The sequence below is a fragment of the Eschrichtius robustus genome, chromosome 1 (assembly GCF_028021215.1).
Source record: "Eschrichtius robustus isolate mEscRob2 chromosome 1, mEscRob2.pri, whole genome shotgun sequence".
In the NCBI taxonomy this organism is placed as follows: domain Eukaryota; kingdom Metazoa; phylum Chordata; class Mammalia; order Artiodactyla; family Eschrichtiidae; genus Eschrichtius; species Eschrichtius robustus.
Window position 1 is genome coordinate 164,134,590 of NC_090824.1, and position 21,840 is coordinate 164,156,429.

A 21,840-nucleotide genomic window follows, 5' to 3' on the forward strand; every position below is an offset into this window, starting at 1 on the left:
TTAAGGGGCACCAGGCTGTGCTTCATCCCCCAACTCAACTCCTGGTCACCTTGGACAGTCCAGTCAGTCTCCGAACTGACTGAGAATGGAAGGCTGAAGGACAGGAAGCCTTTGCCCTGAAAGTAGCACCTGGACAAGAGAGGGACCGAAGGGGAGAAGAGATGACTCTCTGAATAGGATAGGGCAGACCAGGACACCAAAAGGGAGAGTCAAGACTCTGCTTCAAAAGAGATGCAGTTTACTTTACCAGCAGGCTTCAAACTATGCTGCTGCCAGTCAGGCCTCAAGGGAAAGATGAGGCCTCTCATTCTTGGCTGAAGGGACTCCCCACCCCCTATGATAGTGACTTCTTGCACCTCTCACGGAACGGATGCTTCAGTGTGCAGGGCTCCCTCCACTGCAGACTAAAATGGAATCTTCCAAAGATCACTCCAGCAGCTGGGCCCAGGCACAACCTACCTGAAAAAATCAGCAGCAGACCCTTTCACAAATCCTGGGATCCTGCCTGTGAGAAAGAGTCCAGATGATAGTCCTGAAGAACAGCAAAAATTTACTCCCACTCAGTAAAGAACTGGGTCAGCACAGGTGACTCCAAGAGATAAGAAGCCTCCCAAGAAGAATCAGCTCTGAGGCTTACAGGAGGAGCTGAGAACAAGTGGCTCGTGCCGACCTCTGGGGAGCTATGCCTCCAGTTCCTCCAAGCTGAGTCTAGGATTATGAGAAGAGGAGCCCCAAGAAGTTTATTTGTGAGGGCTTTTTACATACCTGGACTAGAGGTACCCACTTACCAGAGAGGCACCTCCGAGGTGCATTTGACCACGGAAGTGACCAAGAAGGACTTACAGGGGCAAGTCCCCACATGGCCCCACTATCAACCTGGGCTGGAATCTCATCACAGAAGATACAAGGAAATGTGGGTTTTTACTCTGGAATCTTGGTGTCCCACTGCCCCCTTTTTCCCACAGCTCAGACACAGAGACAAAACCAGAACTCTGCTGCAACGTGTTTATTATGTGCCAAAAAAACTACACCACAGCTTACTCCACACATCTGTAGGAGAGTGCAGTCTTGCCTGCATATACTACAATGAGGTAGAGACTTCACACACAGCTTCACAAAACCCACAGAGTAGCTGGGATATGCAACAATGCAACGTCAGCTCAGCAGGAGGGAGGAGGGGGGGGTTATGACACTGGTTCTTTGGCACACAGCTTCCCAAAGAGGGGCAAGTCGTTTTTTTTTTTTAAAAAAAAAAAAAAAAAAGAAAAGAAAAAGTCAAGTTTTCAAATTCCAGTAGCATTTCGTCAACTGCAACTGTTGCTTCATACATTTCTCAAATGAAAGAAATAAGGGTACTTGTCCCCTCTGAGAGAAAGGGCTCCTGTGAGCCTTCATCTGCCCCCACCAAAAAGCAGCCCTTTTTAGCTCAGTTACAAAAGAAAAAAGTCCTGTGACTTTGTGATTAAAAACTTCTATCAACCCTCCCCCCCCACATAAGTGCAACTTAAGAAGGTGCAATAAACCATTTAAAACTATATACAGCAGCCACTCAAACACCGTTTATCCGGTCCAGTTTCAAATCCAAAAAAAATTTTTTTTTCTTGGTTGCAAATGCCTTGATTTGCAACTGTGAGAAACAGTGACCAGCAGTCCCCAGACACAAATTTGCTATAATGTTAAAAGCTGCCAGGAAAGAAAAAAAAATCTCTTGTTCCAAACGACTTAAAAACTGTTTTAAGGAGTGTAAAAAGGAACCGGTAAAAACCCTCGAGCGTAAAATATGAAATATGATTTTGGTTTAAATGAAGAGCAAAGTCTCCTTGTTGTTTACAGTAAAAAACACCAGCTGAACACTCAGTTTATGCCGTTCAGGTGGGGGTTAAATAAATGGAAAGGCACTGTATGGCAACTGCAAGAATGAAACCAATGAGACCTGCACATCATCACCATCAGTATTGCAAGGAATGTAAAAAAGCGCTTTTAATAAATAAACCTAAATGTAGGCATCGTGTCAATACCTTCTAGACACGTAGTTCTTTTTTGCTTTTCATCGGCAAAATGAGGAACTAAAATCTGGGAAAACTACAGAGTCGCTTGGAGGGTGAGCCTGAGGGTCCTTGCCCTGGCACACCCCCTGAAAACAAAACCCGACAAAACTCATTGTGCATTAATTAGTGCAGAAACAAAGACAGATTCAGCAAGTGCAAAGGTGACTACGATTTTCCCTTGTCCTCGGGAAGCCAGCTCCCTGGTGGCCAGTGGCAGGGTGGTACAGGCTACTGCCTGACCTGCCAGCCTCAGGCGCCACAGGCCACTGGGCAAGGCCAGCTCCTCTAGCTGGAATCTCGGTTCTTCTGGTTCCGCATCAGGGGGCTGTGGTGGCGCAGGCCCTCCATGCTGTGCCGCCAGTGCCAGCAGCTCCGGCAGAAGTACTTGAAGCACACCTGGGTGGAGTGGAGAAAAACAGAGAGAAGCCAGGCCTGTGTCAGCACCAGCCAGGGGGGCAGCTGCATGAGCTGCCTGCTCTGCCCGAGAGGGAGTGGGGGATTCCCGATGGCCTCTGTGGGGTTAGAAGAGATGGTCCTGGGGATCCCTCTCATCCCCAACAGAGGCCTGACCAAACCATGGCAAATCCACTGCCTGTTTCTAAGGGTGCCCAGACTTAATCCAGCATGCTGGGCTCCTGTTGTGTAGAGACTGTGCCAGCTTCCCTCATCTCCTCTTAGCGCCACAGCTGCTCTTCCGGTCCCCTGCCCTTCCCACCTCCTATGGAGCAGCTGTAGCACACGCCTGCTAACATGGAGAACACTTAAAGACAGTGACTCCGGATCCTAATGCCGGGCAGCACGGCTTCCTCGTCACACTAAGTGAGGAGAGGTCACTGGGCACTACACCTCAGTCCCAGGCCCACACTCCCGCTGGCTGTGTAAGCCCAGGCAAGCCACTAACTTCTGAGCAATTATCTAAAAATGGGGATCATCTGTGGAAGATACACACACACAAAAGCCTGCTAGAAAAGGCTATTCAGAGATACTTATTCTCAGGCTTTACCCAGCAACCCAAACTTACTTCACATCCTCATTTTGCAGCCTCAGTTTAACTACTGTCTACCCAGAGACTCAAAACCTGAGTGACAGCACCACTGCAAAATTAACTAATTACCGATGCACTGCTAGTATTCGAACACGTCCCAAACTTGTCTTGTCGCCAGCAACACTGGCACTACTTGGAAACTCGTCAGAAACAAGGCATCTCAGGCCACACTCCAAACCTACTGAATCAGAATCCGCATTTACACAATATCCTTAGGTGATGCATATACAGACTATGAGAAGCACTGCCCAAATACATCCAGATCTGTGCTCCACCACCCAGAAACATTCAACAAAAACTGCCATGCTGCTTTCTGCCTGCTTCTGACAACTGGGTACAAACCAGGTACAAATATCGAAACAGTCCAGAGATTTGGAAGTAAATAAAGCAAGCTTCTATGCATAGGGGAAAATCAATCTAGAAGGCCTTAGACTTAGAATAACAGTGCCTGGCTCATAAGTACTGCTGACCACACCCAGCAGGTTCCTATCATCCTCAAAAACCACCATTACCAATAGTGCCACACTGAAAACCAACATCCCAGGCAAGGAGAAGGCCAAAGTATCAAGACTCAACGAGCTTTCCCAACAGTTTTGGGTCAAGTGTGTCTCTGGTCTGACCATCAGCAAACATTACTGCTGCCTCTTCTATGCTCTTAAGACAACCGCGAGGTACCTGAGAACTCCAACATTCCATGTGACAAACGAGACATGACAATCTTTAATTGAGGGCGGGGATTTTATAAACATCTCAAGTGCCCAGGGGACTCACCTGATCTCGACAGAAGAAAGGACCAGGCTGAGAACTGCAGATATGACACAGAGAATCTTCTAAGTAGGGGTCAATCTGAACCTGCACAAAGCAAAATAGGATAATGAAGTGGCTGCTTCTCACCAGGAGGCCAAATGGGCCAGAAGAGAAGGGCACGTTATGGGCCATCCATATGAATACAGGAGTTTCCTGTTTTAAGGGGGGCCCAGAGAGAACTATAGGCAGAGAGTACAGAGATCCTTGATGGCAGGTGCCCAAACTGCAGAAGCTGCCAGGCTGGCTCTACAGAGTGTGTGCGACCACACACACTACTGCCTGGTCTTCACGGCAAACCGGACCATGGCACTCTATCATCCAGCAACAAGTAAGCAATCAGAAAATGCAGGTCAGGCTGGAGAATAGAAGTCAGGCTGCCTCACAAAGCTGGCCAAATAACACAACACAGGAAGGCACCCCACATGTTGAGGAGGCTCAACAGTCCCAAGCTCCCATCCCCCCGAGTCGACCAAGACCAGGCCCCCTCCCAAACCCAAACCTCAAGTGTGTCCTCGGAAGCTTGGCTCATTCCCCTGAGCATATCCAGCACAGGGACAGCTTCCGTCTCAGGCCTGCCCTGGGTAGTGGCTGGCCCAGACCCCTCTCAGATGGCCCAGAGTGAGGGTACAGACCAGCCCACTCACCTTCTTGGTGAACTTGGTGGTTTTGATCTCCACAAAAGCAGCACTGACTGCCTTCAGGTAACTACGTTGGTTATTGAAAGTCACGCGACCAGACCCTAGGAAAAACAGGAAAAGTTACCTTCCAGCCAAATTCTCCCAAACGCCACTTGTCAACACTCAGGAAACCCTGTTCCTAGATCAGTGCTGTGCTGTCCAATAGAAATATAATGTGGGCTACTTATGTAATTTTAAGTTTTCTAGTAGACGCATTTAATGAATGTAGTGGAATGAAGAAGAAAAATGTAATTTTAATTAATTTATTTTCTTTACCCCAATATATCCAAAATATTATCATTTCAACATGTGGCATTAGGCACATTTCAAGTACTCAGAGTCACATTTAGCTGGTGGCACTGTATCAGACAGCGTAGCTGTAGACCATGACGGCACAACCCCCTCAGGAATGGGGGGAGGACTTGCTGACCACAAGGTGAAGGGAAGAGACTCCTCCGTGTAGGCAGATGCACAGGCATGGTTACAAGGGTTCAGAGTGGAAAGCAAGATGCAGATAGAACATTTCTTTGAAGGCAGGCCCAGCAGTCAAGGCCCTCCTGGCCTGGAGGTACTCCAGAGCCTAACAGGGGAGCCGGAAGCAGCCTCATCCTGCCAAATGCCGCCTCTGCCCCTGCACCCTCTGAAGTCCCTGTTCTCAATCTGCAGTACGGCACTGAAAGGCACACGATGCTCCTTCCTGACCAGATTCTGTGTGGGTGGGCAGACGAAGCATGTGGGAAGGTGGGTTAGCCATGTGTTGATCAGGAAGTTGAGGCTCTGCTCCACCTCCAAACCCCACCACTGAGATTATTCTGCCACGACTGGGAAACTGCCCTCCTTTCCCAGTGGGGCTGACCAAAACCCAGTGGTTAGGCCCCCAGACTCCCCTACACTAGGACAGCATAGGCCATGAACATACTCTGTTGGCTGAGTCACCCAGGGTCTTCCTTCAGCCTCACGTGGTCTCTGACCCTAGATAAGGCTGCTTTTCAAGGCCTCTTAACAAAGGAAACCAAGCAAGTTCAGGAAAGTCCTGGCCTTTTAATGAAATATTACCTGTTGTCTGTCTCAGACTGGTTTGGCTGTGAACTCTGAGCTTCTAACCAAAGTTCCTGTTTCATTTTCACCTCCTATAGTGCTCCTATCAATTTTTCTCCCCTTCAAGGGAAGTGGTGGGAGAGGGATGGGTACAGAGGGGTCAGTACTGGTGGCTTATCTAGAAAAAGATGCTATACTGCTGGTATATACTGATCTGCAGGTCTGAGTCAGGTCTCCCCCTCCACTCCCATAGGGAAGTACCACAGTCTTGGTCTACATCCCAGGGGCCACCCAGCTTTCCCACACAGAAGTGGGACACTTACCAATGGGATACTTGTGCTTATCTGTGTCAATCCCAGCATACACCACACCACCAAATAGGTCGTTCAGAATGGCTGCCAGGGCCTCAGCATTGAGCATCCCGTGCAGAGCACCGACAAATACCGTCCTGCTGGGGTCAAGTCTCTGAGATGGGCTCTGAACAAAGTTGCTGTCGGCCAAGACCCAGGGGATCACTTGTACCTGAAAACCACCCAAAGGTATATCAGCCCTGGTAGGGAGCCAGAAAAAGAGATGCTCTCGTATGGAGAGGCACATGCTCTGGAGATGCTAAGCTGAGCCCCATACAGTCCCAGGCACACAGGTACTCAGCAAGCCACCCTCACCCCAACACAACTAGACTTGAATTTTACTGAGTCCATGAGTCCAAAATGGTTTTTTAAAAAAATGGTAGAGTAGTAGTCTACTCATTCTGAAGAGTATGCAAAATAGTCCCGAACTGTCATACCCAGGAACCTAGCACTGTTACAACCTTCAACCATGTGGTTCCAGCAAAGGACCATGGACACTGATGAACAGACAGCATGGTCTAGAGTCCTTGGGACAGGAAGGATTCACAGAGAACGACAGGATAGGAGCTTGAAGGACAGAGGGTGGGGATGCTGCAGGTATCTGTATGAGACGGTTACTGGCCCAATGTACTCATTAGAGGGCTTGTGACAGGAGCAGTGGGAGTAACTGGAGAGAGGTAGTGTGAAAAGTCACACACAGTAGAACACTGAGGTTCTGCAGAGCAGAGTGACACTAGGGCAGGAATTGACCATGTCCTCTGCTTCCAAATCCTGAGCCTAGAGCAAAATCTGGCATAGCAGGCAGAAGGCTCCAGAATGAAGTGAGTTGACAGATGATCAGTAAGTGTTTTTGGGAGATTAATCTGTGAAGATCTTTTTTTTTTTTTTTTTTTTTTAAAAAAAAAGGTCTGAAAGCAGGAAGAGATCTGAGGCATAAACCAGCAAGGAGGCAGAACAGTAGTTCACAGGACAGCTGATGAAGACCGGAGAAGGCTGGTGGTACTGGGCAAAGAACAGGCCAAGATCAAGAAGATTCTTCAATAGGAGAATCTGCAGAATTCAGACTGCCTGGGCATGGTGGGAAAACAAGAAGAATCAGGTCTGATGGGTTCTAGACCTAGATAACCTTGAGATGAGAGAGCCTGGGAGAAGTTACCAGGGGGAGACAATTTCATTGGAAGATGCAAAAGCCCATCTTGCTTTTTCCATTACCATGGGAAAGTATCACAATCTTGGTCCACATCCCAACGGCCACCACGCTTTCCAAGCTTTCTTAAACGTAAGAGTTTATAATTATAGGACATGCCAAAGAAAGGCCCCACAGGAAGGTGGGGCTCAAGTAGGACATGAGACTAGAGAGGTGAGTCTGGGTCTAAAGGTAAGAGCAGAGCCACACAAGTGAGTAACTTGTCTGATATGGGGAAGAAGAGAGGGGGGAGTCAAATACCTACTACTCTGGTGTGGAGGGGGAAACACAAAGGAAATAGAGGGTCAGAGAGATATGAGAACCAGAGCAGCCTACAGTCCATGCATCAAAGAAAGCTATTCAAACACTGTGCGGTGATGAAGAGGGACTAGGAGCAGGAAGGTGTCTGCAGGGCACTGAGGAGGGGGAGGGGGAGGGCCTGTGGTGCTGCAATGGCAGCCTCTCACTGTGAAAGCAGGGGACAGGGAAGAAGGAGCATGTTGTTAAGTCCTAGAGCATCATAAGTTGGGATAACTACATGAGCTCCACGCAGCAAGAAAGAAGGCAGGGCAGCTGTGGGGCACCGTGCGCAGCCAGAGGACAAAATGTGACCTAACACCAGGAAACATCGTAAAACAAAGAGCCAGCTTTGTCACATGCATCATTTATTTTAAATCCAATGTGACCATCTCAATAAAACAGGCATTTTCTCTCTTACCCTACAGATTTTAATAGACTTTACTTTCTAGAGCAGCTTCCAGTTCACAGCAAAACTGAGCTGTAAATTTGGGGTTCCTGTATAACCCCCCCGCCGCCTCCACACACAAACAGCCTCCCCCACTCTCAACACCCCTCGCGGGACTGGCACACCTGCTGCAATCAGGGAACCTACCCTGACACATCAGTATTGTCCAAAATCCATGGTTTACATTAGGGTTCACACTTGGGGTTTGTTTTACCACTGTAACTCTATGGGTTTTTGGCAAATGTATAATGGCATGTATCTACCATTACAGTATCACAGAGAGTATCTTCACCATCCTCAAAATCCTCTGTGCTTCGCCTATTCATCCCCTCTACCCCTCATACCCCTGGCAACTGCTAATCTTTTTACTAAAAGAGGCACTTCAATTTTCCATTCTATAGATGAGGAAATGAAGTTTCATGATATTAAATATCTCATCCAATATCACAAAAGTAATGTACTCTGGAACCAAATTTTAAAAAATAACACTGATTCCTGAGTTCGAAACTTCCTTTGACAAGCAGTTCTCAAACACCACCCACTAGCACCACTGGGGAACTTGGTTAAAGTGGAGATTCTTAAACTCCACCCAAACTGACTTAGTAAGCCTGAGATAGGGTCCAAGAATATGCAATGAGGCTCCCAGGCAGGATGGCTCTATGCTAGAGACTCACGATGCTGAGGGCGCACAAGGTTGATACCAGAGACAGCCTAAGGAGAGAGAACCAGATGGAGGAAACTACACAGTAACAAAGCCCTGAATGGCAGTGAAGAAGTCATCCATGGATAGGTGTGGGCTAAAGAGAGATCTACCCACCACAGATTAGGAGGTGAGAAGGCACAGCCAGAGAGCAGGACTAGGGAGAAACAACTGTAGATTTTCAGTTAAGTCCAAGCAGAGAAAGCTGCTAATTTCAATTTCATTTCTAAGACAAGAAGTTTGGGACAGAAGCATTGGCTAGAATAGAAGGAGATCTGGGAGGTAATTTGATTTCCATGGGCAGAAGCACATACATACCATTACGGCCCAAAGGTGGCGGGGGGCGGGTGCGGTTAATGCAGCTGAGAGTGTTCTGTTGTATTCACCGTGGGGCAAGAAGAGCAGCCCTCTTGCCTCAGTAGGGGTACTTGTCTGCAGCCTGTGTATCCACCCACCCCATGAAATCCACTGCCTCATATGCCAATCACCCGATCCAGAAAGGACTCTGTGCCAACTCACCTCCTTGCAGCGCATCCTCCGGCTGGACATCTTGAAGTAATATTCACTCAGGCCATCTGGGCTCAGCGGGTCATGAGAGCAAGCCTGAAGCAAGGCCCGGACAGACTTCTCTAGTTCGAAGACCAGATATACATACCCTATTCCCAATGGAAGGAGAAATTGCATTAACATCCCTCAGGTGGCTACTCCTCAGCCTTGGTTTTGTGGCAGGGAGTTTCTTCCGAGAAAGATGCCTTATGGGTGAGATAAGTTTTTGTCCTACTCCTGAAAGTCTTGTTGAATGGAAGCATTTGCTATGCTGGACAACCAGGCCAACGGAGGGAGAAGCACACCATCTCCCACCCTAGTAAGGGAAGGGATTGGCAAAGTAGGACAGAGGATCCCATCATTACCACATAGCTCTTTATCCCGCAACACAAAACATGTTCAGGTCAGCAAGCCTGGCTTTCCTGGGGGCAGGAGCGATGACAGGTCTGGGGCCAGGGGATGGAGGTATTCCTTTAAAAGCCTAGTTAGACCACTGGTTCAGTTCATCGGAACACTTTCAGTGAAGATGGGGCAGAGTGAAAATAGCACCTGCTCCTTTCTACAGGGAAGGGATCTCATTTCAGACCAGTGAGGAATCAGATGCTTGGTCCTCATTCCTGCTAACTCCAAAGGGAGCTCAGAATTAGGTCAGGCAACAACGTAACTGGGAAGGAAAGGCAAGTAAAGGAAAGCTTTTCAAACGCCTCAGTTTGAGAGGTCAGGAACGGCTGGGGTTCAGATTTGGAGGGAAGTGCACAAAGCAGTTTTCACAGGCAGCTCCAACTGCAGTGTGAGCTTGGACAGATGGAACATTGGCTCAGAAGAAACAGAAGGGTGTGTGAGGTTGAGAAGGAGTGCCGAGAGCTGAAAGTTCTGTGCTGTGGAGTGCCCAAACATCGTTATCATCATGCAGCTGTGACACCCCAGCATCCCTCAGTGCAATTACATACTAGGGAGGGAAAAAAAGCTCCTACCATGTCTTTATTACCTTTAGGCATATTACCTTTGGGAGGACACCGGGGGTGCTTGCCATCCTTACCAGGCCACTCCACACTCAAAGAGCCAAAAACACGGAAGGTGTTAACCAATCCAGCTGCAAAGAGATGGAAAAGAATGGCAGAAACTGAGACACCATCCTCCCCAGGAAGGCACAGGGCCACTAGTATTCTCTTGGGCTCATCCTCCTTGACAGACAACTCAGAATTGACCTTTGGTCTCAGGTGACAACTGTATGCAACAGACACAGAGGCACTGTAGTAGTCTATGAAGTGCACCTTTCCCATCACAGTTGCTCCTGTAATACCCCGTGCCCAGGCAGAGGTTCAATTCGTGGCCTCAAGTCCAAGTTTCTTGTTCTTGAAAGACATGCCCCACCTTCAACACTTGAAGCAGAAGGTCTCAGAGCTCACCTTCCGTAATATCCCAAGGGACACCTCCTAGGAACACCTTGCAAGAGTAGATGGGGTTCTTGTAGTTCCGGGGAGGAAGCTGGCCACTCCAGGTACAGGTGGCTTCATTCACAGCTTTGGCAGAAGACAAAGAGAAACAGGAGTCAGATAATTAACAAAGTCACTGCCCTTCTCTGTGGTGAACTTTTATCCAGGAAGGAGGAGAGAGGCCACAGTCCTAGTCTGGCTGCCTGGGAGAACATCCATGACTACACCCTGAAAAGCAAGAAACCTTACACCTCACCAAACCAGTCAGCCCAGTATGATAACCCTAATTCACTAGTTCTGTCTCCACTAAAACTGAGAGGAATAGCAAACCAGATGTGTAGGGTAAAAATGATCGCAACTCAAGCTATTTTCATACATATAACATATAACCAGAAAGCAGTTTTATCTAGTCATTGCTTACAATACTAATTAATTTAAATTTATAATTATAGGCACACCTCAGAGATACTGCAGGGCTTCGTTCCAAATCACCACAATAAAATGAATATTGCAATAAAGCTAGTCACACAAATCTTCTGGTTTCCCAGTGCATATAAAAGTTACATTTACACTATACTGTAGTCTATTAAGTGTGCAACAGCATTATGTCTAAAAAAACAATGTACCTACCTTAATTTAAAAATACTTTATGGCTAAAAAACGCTAACCATCATCTGACAACACAGGGTTGCCACAAACCTCCAATTTATATATAAAAAAAACAAAATGCAGTATCAATAGATTGGGAGTTTGGGATTGACATGTACACATTGCTATATTTAAAATAGATAACCAACAAGGACCTACTGTATAGCACAGGGGACTCTGCTCAATATTCTGTAATAACCTAAATGGGAAAAGAATTTGAAAAAGAATAGATACATGTACAATGGAATCACTTTGCTGTACACCTGAAACTAAAACAACATTGTTAATCAACTATACTCCAAAATAAAATAAAAATTTTTTTTTAAATGCAGTATTTGTGAAGTGCAATAAAGTGAAGCTCAATAAAACAAGGTATGCCTGTACTTGAAAGTAAACAGGACAATTTTTCATACATCCTAAATGCTTACTGATCCAAATGGACCTTCTCCCCAAATGCTAAAATAAGGAACATTATACTGTTTCCCTGAACTCATCACTCACAGAAGTTAGGACACTGCCAATAAAAACCAGCACCAGCAACCCAACAAGATAAGAACGTCACAACTGCTCCAAGTCAGAACAATTCCCCATCATTTCCAAAGCTATCGTTATGGTACCTAAAGAGACACCACCGGGCCTTCTATCATATCAGTCTTTAATCGTGTCCCCACTCAGTCGTGCCCTTCCAGATCAGAGACTGACCTTAGTGGGAACTGGCTAGTCCTCACCTATTTTACTCTCCTCCTCCAGCAGTGGAGCAGATAGCTAATGAACTGAACCACCATTTTCATTCAGGACAATAACATAGAAGGCCATTCTCTAAAAGGCATAGGCCCAATGTGTTGCTACAGCAAAAAATTAGGCACCATCAGCAATATTTTGCGAACAAAAACAGAAGTCGATATAATGGCCTCATCCAAAAGCACAGTAAAGTCATTTCATAGGAAAACAATGGCAACAGAGAAAGTACAAACACAGGTTGCCGAAACCATTAAAATAGGGCAGCAGCACTGCTGGGGAGAATGAGATCAGGTCTAGCTCTGTGAGTAGAAAGACAGACATATTGAAACCTATGGAAACAAAGGGAATGGAGAAACTGAACATTCATTTAACCAACTCCAGAACCTTAAAATAGTGGTCAGTGAGCATCTCCCTGAAGCACTAGTAAACAATGACATATACAGCTCATTTGCTTCCAAGTACTGGTATAAGATGAAGAACAGATTTAATAATGGATTTAAGGTAACTTAAACGACAGAATCTAAGGGTTCCTGAGAGACCAGTACACCTGGGGACATCCCTTACCTTGCAGGTTGACAAATGGACCACCCACCCCCCAGTGCATCCCTGTGTATACCAATCAGAAAGCCCTGGGGAAGAAAGCTCCAGCGTGGGTTGTGCCTGACATGTCTTTGAATTAGAAAGGGGAAGGTAGACAAAATTCTAGGCACCATTTCCAGGGTTTCTCTTGAACACATGCACCTGTGAAAAGAATCAAAAGCGAGAGCAGTGCACAATCCCCACAAAAGAGCAGAAGTCAGAGATGGATCCAACCCCTAATAGGCACAACCCGGTGTGCCAGATTATCTATTGTTCCTCTCTGCTCAGCCTCAAAAAAGTTACCGAGTGTGTCCCCATTAGCACTCACTCCTCAGAACAGACCACTCTGTGCAGAAGCAGACTTCACCATGCAGTCAAGTCCTCTTGTGGACAGTTCCCCAGTCTGTGAACTAAGGTCACTTACTCACTGCCCAAGAACGAGGCCCCAGGCCCCCAGCAGGCCCACAGCCACACTCACCTGCAGCTTGCCTGTGTAGCCTGGCCTCTCTCTCTATGCTGAAGGGGTCTTTGGGAGCTTCAAGGAGGTCCCAGGACGGCCACACAGAAGCTCCTGGCCATCTCTTTGATGCGCTGGTTGGGGAGGGCGTGACTGCAGCCAGAGCAGCTTGTTCTTGGTCCAGCCGGGACCCAACTCCCATCTTTAAAGGGTCTCTGGGACCACCCCCCGTCAGAGACAGGAAGGGCAGGGGAGGAGAAATTCGGAGGCTTGACTAGGGAAGAAAAAAGGAAGATATAGGTTTTTAAAGGACAGTTGTTATAAAAGTAATAATCACACTATAGAAATTATGAAAAATACCAATATTTGATATATTTTCTTTTAGACTTTCTTCCTATGCATTCTTAAGATTAGCTGTCCTTATACCATAATTTAAACAAATTCTTTTCTCCCCAGTTCAGTCTATTTCTCCACGTTACCAGTCTTCATAACCATTTTTAATTTATTTATGATATTCTATTTAGGGAACAAGCTACACTTCACTGACTTATTCCCCCTACGGTTAAACATTTAGATACTTTGCAAGTTTTCAGGACTATAAATAAAAACTTTAAACTTTACTTTAAAAACATTTAAATAAAATGTAGCTTTTTCATATTTTCTGTGTTCTCTGGTCAGATTCCTAGACGTAGAATGTCAAAATGCTTTCTATGAAGGTTCTGTGTTCTATTAGAAATGTATGAGAACACAAGTTTCTTAAAAAAAACAAGCTTGTGTCAAGGTTCTAAATTCTACTAATTTAAGTGGGTAGAAATGATACCACATTATCAAAAAATAAACTAAAATAATTACTCAATAGAATATTTCCTGTAAGTTCAAATACTGCCTCTATTTCCTCTTCTGTGAGTTGTCTGTTCATACCCCTTCGTCAATTAACCTTTGGGGTGGGAATCAGAGAAAAGTTCTTTAATCGAAATCCCAAAATATTAAAGCTGGTTATGAGGCAAATTTCCAAGACTGAGGCCCATATAAAGTAATGAAAAGAATTATAAGCATCCCATCTAATCCCATTTTATAGGGGAATAAACTGCAGCCCAGAGAATCAAAGGGAGCCCTGCTTGTAGTTACCCTTCTGGAAACACACCCTGAACAGATAAAACCAGGGAGTAGTGGGGACACCAACGCCAGCTTTCATATCCTAGGACAGACTGGCGGGAGGCCAGGTGGGCCCTAAGAGGTCATGCTATGAATGGGACGTGGCAACCCACCAGCATTGCCAGTCTTGGATACTGAAGAGAAGGGGGAAGGAAAATAGCCATTATATTCATTGAACAGTCAGCTCAGTGGCTTTGGTAGTAGAGAAGCAGGCTCAGAAGGCACCTTAAATTGCATTTTACTTTAGGATGATTTCTCCCTGCCATTCCTATATATTTACTTCTAATATCCCCTATTCCTCATCTATCGTAATCCACTTTCCAACTCCCTTTAGCACGAGTGCCACACGTGTCACACGTGGCTGTAGACGCAGAGCAGGAGATGCAAAGATTAACTCTGAGACATTATTTCATGGATTCGTCATGGCCTCTGAAAAAGAGTTGGAGTCAGATCTGGATTAAAACCCTAGCCCCACTGATTACTAACTTGTGATTCTTAAAATCATCAGTTAAAATATTTGAGGTATCATACATAAAGGTACATAAATGATATTGTTTAAAGGCTAAGAAAACACCCATGGAGGTCAAGAAACAGAACACTGCCAGGACTCCCATATTTACTTTTGAAACAGCTCTTGGAGTAACCTGTAGAGTCCTCAGCTCAGGTCCTGAAATGTACTGCTCAATGGGTATAATGGGTATACGAGGCACCCTCTATTCTGTCGAGGATGCAAAGTTCTATACATGTCTCCATACCTCCCATCATGCCACCTCGCAGCCTGCATTCTAGTGGACTTGCATCCCACCTCCAGCTCACGTGCTCTCCCCACCTCACTCTGCAGCAAGTTACATACAATCAAATCTGAGAGATGATCTGATCCAGAGCTGAAGCCACTGGTGTCTGAGTCAGAGGGGCTGCTAGAACGGGAGTCCAGGATGGGCCGGGTGTCCAGGCGGGATCCTCTAACGGAGGGTGCTGGAAACTTGTCCACCAAGTCAGATCCAAGGGGGTCCAGAGGCAGGAAGCTCAAGGGGGGTTTCCCCAGGACACTGCCCAATGGATTGTGGAGCATGCTCAATACTAGGAAGAGAGAAAAAAAAGGGAAGAAATAAAAAGGAAGTCTCATGACCTCTTAGTTTTCTTTCCAGCCAAGAGCCCTTGCCTTTCCTCCCACAGCCACCCAGCAAGATGGACCAAGCCACGACCACCGAAAGCATGACAGAGCCGCAGTTAAGAGTGTAACGAGCAGACAGACACCCGGGGTCCATGAGCAGAAGGGACAGGATGGCATTCCGAAGACCCAAGTTCCTGCTGCAACAGAAGCAGCAAAACTCCTGCTCTCTGCCACCCAGGCTTACGGGTCAGCGCCAGCATCTGGGAACCTGTGCCACTGGGGACCCTGGTCACAACTGCTTTAATGTCTGGACACACATGCCCGTGTTGCCATAGGAGATGCCTTCAGCACAATTAGGAAGCCCAAACCATACTCCTTCCTTACTGTGTTTATTAGAGGAACTCCCACCTTTCTAACACTACATAGCTAAAATACAGAACTTTATGGCACACCCCAGAAGTCTGGTAGAGCATAAGCATACCATCCCATCTAAGAGATTCCTTTATGCAAAATTCTAGCATATGCAGGTTCTCTTCTATGCACCCTTGGACTTCAAACATTTAGGATGGAAGCAGAGTGATGCTGTGGTTAAGCCGGCTCTGGCTTACGACTATCTTGGGGTGAAACCCTGAGTCTGACGCACCTTTATATGGCTGCGTGCTCTGGGAAGCTCTCTGAGTCTCCATTTTCTCATGGCGTCTTGGGTGGAATACCAACTATTTCATAACATTGTCAGGAGGGTTCAACAATCAAGACAGCAGATGGAAAGTGCTCAGCACAGCAGTACCCAGTGCACAATATTTAAATATTAAACATCAAAAAAGAGTGAAGCAGAGGCCAGGAAAGATAAGGGAGGTAAAGTGGACAGCAGGGGAGAGCAGCATTTTCCCACACTTGGCCTTGGGGAAATAAGAAATCCAAAGCAAAGCAAAACACCCTTTTATCCATGAGGAGGGGGTGGAAGAGGGCTTTGGCCATGGAGCTATGGTGGCACCAAAGCTAGGTAAGAAAGAAGCCATATTAATCTGATTTTGTCTTTTCATGTGGAGAAAGGGGAAAACATCCCCCTCAAAAAGGCTGTGAGGTGAAACCAAAATAATGCGTTTACATATGAAAGTGCTCAATAAACGGTGGCTGTGACTGGCTCTACCTCACAATTACTCACTAGTACCTGAGTGAGACACAGGTCACCAGAGCTGGTTTTCTTTCAGGGTCCAAGTCAGCCTGAAAGTCAGCCTGAATGTCTGGCTGGGGCTGTGGTGAGCCTCCTGAGGCAGGAATAAACCTCTCCAAGCATGAAATCAAAGTGAAAGCATTCTTTCAGGGTATTCATGACGGAGGGTATGTGCAAGATCAGACCAACCTGCTCTCCGTTGGCCAACCACTTCCCTCTCAGCTCAAAATAAGGTAGGTGTATCAACTCTTTTTTTTTTTTTTTAAATGCAGGGAATAGTGTGGATGTGTTTGTTTTATTGTGTTTATTTATCCTTGATTTTTAAAGAAACTGTCCTATTGTTCTCCAAAGTAGATGTACCAGTTTACCCTCCCACCAGCACTGATGAATTTCAGTCCCTCCACATGCTGGCCAACACTCAGTAGGGTTGGTTTTTTAAATCTAGCCAGTCTAACATGTACGTGTGTTGGGGAGGGGGGAGCTTTACCATCTTCAGCAAGGAGTTTATTACTTAGTTTATGACTTCCTTTCTTAAGGAAACATTCTTTTAAAACTAGGACTTTCAAAGCAGTTTCCCAAGCACAGGCACTTAACCACATGCTGAAACTAAGTGTCCCTCAACGCTTGGATTCTGACACCCATCAGAAATACTCTGTCAAATTTCTCAAATACTCCTGACAAACCCCGACCTCAATGAAACACCGAGCCCAAGCCCCTGGAATTCACGCCCTGAGAGGGCAGGAGGTGTGAAGATTTATTCCAGGCTCCTACTTGGTGCTGCAAGACGTGGCAAAAAAAAAAAAAAAACCACTGTGAAAACTAACATATCACATGTATTGGTCTTAAAAGTGGTACCATTGCCCTAAGAGGGCCTCATCTTTCTTCACATTTTACAGAAACAAGGTTAGGGTGGTGAATGATGAGGCAACAATCACACCATAGAGAGCTTCGAAAACCAAATTAGGGTGTTTAGATTTTATCCTGAAGGTAAGTGGGAGATACTGGGGAGCTGCCGTGGGGACAGCCAAGGAGGCTGAGCAGGGACACTGGCGAGGACAGTGCTGGTACCCAGTGCCCGGCTGGGACTGAGTATTAAATCAGACTTGGGCGACTCTCTCCAGCAGCGTCGGAAACCTGGATGGACACTGCACCCATACAGGGCTGTGGGTTTTTCCCAAAGAGGGTGTGAAGGAGGAAATGAGACAACAGGGTTGATGGTACCAGCAACAGAGATGAAGAAGGGGTCATGCACTACAGGTGAAAGACAGGAGAGAGTCAAGATGCTGGAAGCAAATGGAGAAGCAGCAACGGCCATGTGCTGACAGCTACCAGAGGAGGGGAGGGGCAGACAGGAGAAACAGGAAGCGGGGAACAGTGAAGACTGAAGTCCTGAGGACGGTGCGGTCCAGGGTGTGTGACCACAGGTGGTTGAGGTGGACTGCATGGAGGCTAAAACACTGGATAGGTCATTCACATGAACGTTAAAGGGACCCACAGTGACAAGCGGGCCTGGGGTTAAAACAAACAAAAACACACATATTGAGGTCTTCAGAAAAGGGTAAGGACTAGGGAATTGGTTAAGAAGACCAAAAAGAATGACCCTGAGGTAGATAAGGCTGGGAGAACATGCAGCCTCCACTTGAGAAAGTGACATCCTGAAGGAAAAAACCTTCAGCGGAGGCAGAAGTTGGCAGGAGTGTTCGCAGGAGTGTTCGCCAGAGACAAACAAGATAAAGGGCAGTCTGTTAATCCTAGGAAGGGTGGCATAGCAGAGCTCCAAGAGTTGTCAGGGAAACACAGCATTAAGCAGGATGCAGAAAAACGCTCAAGGAGATGGCTGGCCCAAAGGACTTGTGTCAGGGGGAAGCAAGGAGGATAAATATGGGCCACAGTAACTACGTCTTTACCCAAGATTCTGAAAAAGTGTATTTGAAAGAGTCAAAAAGCAATATGGGTGCCAGTGTAGACCACCTTTCTCATTCACAACAACCTGTATTCATGACTGTGTTGATACATCTGTTCTAACAGCCACAAATCCACCTACCTCAACTAACCTACAGTTTTTTTTTGACATGCCCACAAAGATATCTTGAGGCTTTGTCAAATTCCTGTGTCAAAGCTAGCGATTATGTCTGTAACACCCCTCTAATCTGATAATAAGCCTGCCTAAAAAGAAAATGGCATGACAACCCACAATGGCCACTAATGAACTCCACTTCCTTAAGTGCTCAGAGTGCATGGTCAATCATCTGTTCTACAATCTGGAACAGGTGCAGTCAAGCTCCAACCATTCACTAATAGCGGCTTCCACATGCTGCACATCTAGTATATGCCAGATACTGTGTCAGAAGCACTTTAGGTAAATAATCTTCCCTGCATCCTAAGAAGTGGGTATTATTACCCCATCTTAACAAAAGGAAACCAAGGCTTAAAGGGCAAGTGTTTGTAGTGAGTTTGTCAGTTAATTAGTGACAGAGTGGGACCCAATTCTTTCTGGTTCTGTGCTTTATCCTTTGTAACACACCATTCCCTAGTTACTTTTTTTTTTTTTAAATACTCAGGACTTCACATCTTCTTGTCTTTATGTTCTTGACACCTCTCTTTTGTTCAAATTCCTGTTAAGACCATCAACTACAGACAAGCTATCTCGGGTTCCAGAGGTCAATACCTTGGGATCTAAATCATCCAGGTCTTAAAACTTCTCTAGGACCTTGCCGCTGCAGGAACTCATTAAAAATGTACCTTGGGCCCCACTCCAGACCTACTGAATCAGAACCTGCATTTTAACAAGATCCCCAGGAGATCTGTGTGCACATTAAAGTCTGAGAGGCACTAATCTAGAAAAATCTGAGGCTTGCTACTTCAAGCTTCTAATCAGTCCCCTTACCACACCCCAGAACCTTTCATATGTAATTATTTCCTTGACTTAAAAAACTGTAGGTTATTCAAATACAGCTCTTACAGCATGATGGCAACTAATACACAGGAGGAAAAAAGAAACCAAGGTGGCTATGTAGGACATTTCCCAAAGAGTCTGATCTCTGAAACATGCCCCCCAACCCCCCCGACCCCCGCCGGGGTAGGGAGGGGGTGCTGGAGGAGAGGAGAGAGGGAAAGAGACCTAACCAGGAACAAATAAAGAATACTAAAAAAATTGGCATGGACTGTGATAACAGTTTCAGGAAAAGTGACGGCCAGAAAGAAGCTGAACATTGTGTAAAACGTTCAAGACAAGAACTCTGTAAGCTCATATCAAGCAAATACAAAGATAGCGTGGGCCTACTGCTTCAGGCAGACAACTGCTAAGAGACAAAGGAGAGAAAAATGCTATTAAGGACACTATTGGGTCACCAGAGAAAACTGGAATATGAACAACAGTTTAATGAGAGTATTATATCAATTTTAAGTTGACTGAAGTTCATAGCTTTTGCTGTACATGAATGTACGTCAGAACATCTCTATTCTTTATGGTACAGAAAGAAATTATAGAGAGATATACATATAGAGAGAGAATTGCAAATGATAAACCAAATGAGGTAAATGTCAACAACAGGAGAATCTGGATAAACGAAATACAAGTAACCTTTGTATAATTTTTATTTTGTATTTGTGACTTCTGTAAATTTGAAATTTTCAAACAAAAAAAATTTTTTATGACCGAAGGAAAACCAGTCAATGCCCATTTGACTTTCTTCACCTTTTTCAAGGCAACTGATCTGACCAGAAAACAGAAATCAAGCACAACTAATAGGGACTAGAATCTCAGGGGAAAAAATAGCAACTGAGTACCTTTGGAGTCTCTGCCTATAAGAGAAATCATCTTCTTTTAAACAAGCTTTTTAAAGCATCAGAAAGACTTGCATAGACATTTGCAGACACACATGGGTACAAAGTTCTGCCTTCTCAACCAAGCACACCAAGGGCCATCCTTACCACCCCACTCCAGCAGTAATTAGCTCAACACCTGGCAGAAAGCAGGTGATCAACGCTTGCTGAATATGAATAGTACTGAAAAAAAGCGAGTATCATATCCCTAGGAGCCCATATGCTCACTGAGGCTACTCCCCTTCTATCAAGGTTATTCAATTTAAGGACACACTGCTGACTGAGATGCAATTCAGAATTAGAGGGAAAAAAACCTCAGTTCATCCCGACCCAGCCCATCACCAAAACAGAGGTTGAAAAAAGTACTGTTACTTGCCATATCAAATTTGTGACAATATTCCTTCCACTAGTTTCAAATACTTTCTTCAAAGAGAACTAAACATATATAGATACAGGCTGAAGAGAGTCACTCTCCCTGGGATCCTCACAACCACTGAAATACACTTCTACATTCAAATACAAGGATCAGGGAAGAGTATCCACTGAACACTATTCCAACCACACAGGAAAACAGGAAAGGGGCAGTGCCGTCAGACAAACATGAAACATCAGAGTGTACCAGAATTAACACACCTGGGTCACATCAGCACCTCCACATCAGTTTCCTGCAAATATTAAATTGGAAGAGGCCAAGAATACAGGAGTTTGACTAGAAGATACAGGGAAGACAAGAAAACCTATATCAAGAGGCCAAGGATTTTCTAAGTGGTTTGATAGTTTCTTCAACCCACAGAAGGAGCCAAGTTCTGGAAACTGTCACTCATGGTCAGATGCCCTACAGTGACCTGACTGTCCCTCTATATAGCCCAACCTCACAAAGGACCTGGTTATGTAGTTCTTTGAGTATCTACAGATCAAAGGGAGGAAAGCAGCAGAGACAGTGGGCTTCTAGGGAAGGTGGGACCTCGATTCAAGAGACAGAGCCTGTCTTGCTCCCAGCTCAGCCCATGAGACTATATTCCCCTATATAAGGTTGCTGAGTAAGGAGCATTGATTCCCACCAGCTGGGAATCAGGAGGGAAGGAGCAATCACTTCTTCCTAACTTGAAGTATAAAGTATACCTCCTGGGAAGACACTCTCTTCAAGCCATATAACCTAAAATCCAGTGGAAGTGACAGGTTCCTTATGCTGTAGGCCAGTGACCGATCTCAAACTACACTCCCCATCATACGGCATAGAATTTCATCAAAGTCAGATGTCAAGTATTAACCTAGATGGACTAAGCGGGGGGAGAGTGTGGGAGAGAAGTCTCATAGTCCCTTTCAATGGTGGCCAAGGCCCTGACCTCTTTGCTCTGCTCCTATCTTGACCTCTACAACTCAGAGATCAAAGGAAGTCTGAGGTTTACCAGGTGCCTCCAGCCCTGGTGGCCAAGTGTACGGCAAATCCTTATCTTCCAAAAGTGACTAAGAAAAACAGAAAAACAGTATGCTCTCCCTGGAGCACAGGCACCCATCCCCACTCACATGCCAGCAGGAATCCGCATCAGCTACAGACAGTTCTAACGG

General features: G+C 45.8%; 1 protein-coding gene across 7 annotated transcripts in view; it reads right to left on the reverse strand.

Annotated features, from left to right (window-relative positions):
* Positions 1–1,021: 1,021 nt before the first annotated feature.
* The window catches only part of CPEB1 (cytoplasmic polyadenylation element binding protein 1), a 103,431-nt gene continuing 82,612 nt past the window's right edge, over positions 1,022–21,840 (reverse strand). For 4 of the 7 annotated variants that reach the window (XM_068537832.1, XM_068537859.1, XM_068537837.1 and 1 more), the window contains exons 3-11: positions 15,012–15,238; positions 13,025–13,277; positions 10,552–10,665; positions 10,131–10,235; positions 9,116–9,252; positions 5,939–6,137; positions 4,545–4,639; positions 3,865–3,945; positions 1,022–2,444 (exon numbers count right to left, since the gene is read on the reverse strand). In XM_068537832.1, coding sequence (XP_068393933.1) covers positions 2,334–2,444; positions 3,865–3,945; positions 4,545–4,639; positions 5,939–6,137; positions 9,116–9,252; positions 10,131–10,235; positions 10,552–10,665; positions 13,025–13,277; positions 15,012–15,238 — 1,322 coding nt within the window. In that variant the 3' untranslated portion in view covers positions 1,022–2,333. The remainder of the gene's footprint in view (positions 2,445–3,864; positions 3,946–4,544; positions 4,640–5,938; positions 6,138–9,115; positions 9,253–10,130; positions 10,236–10,551; positions 10,666–13,024; positions 13,278–15,011; positions 15,239–21,840) is intronic. The other 3 variants (XM_068537873.1, XM_068537868.1, XM_068537845.1) reach the window with 2 other exon arrangements.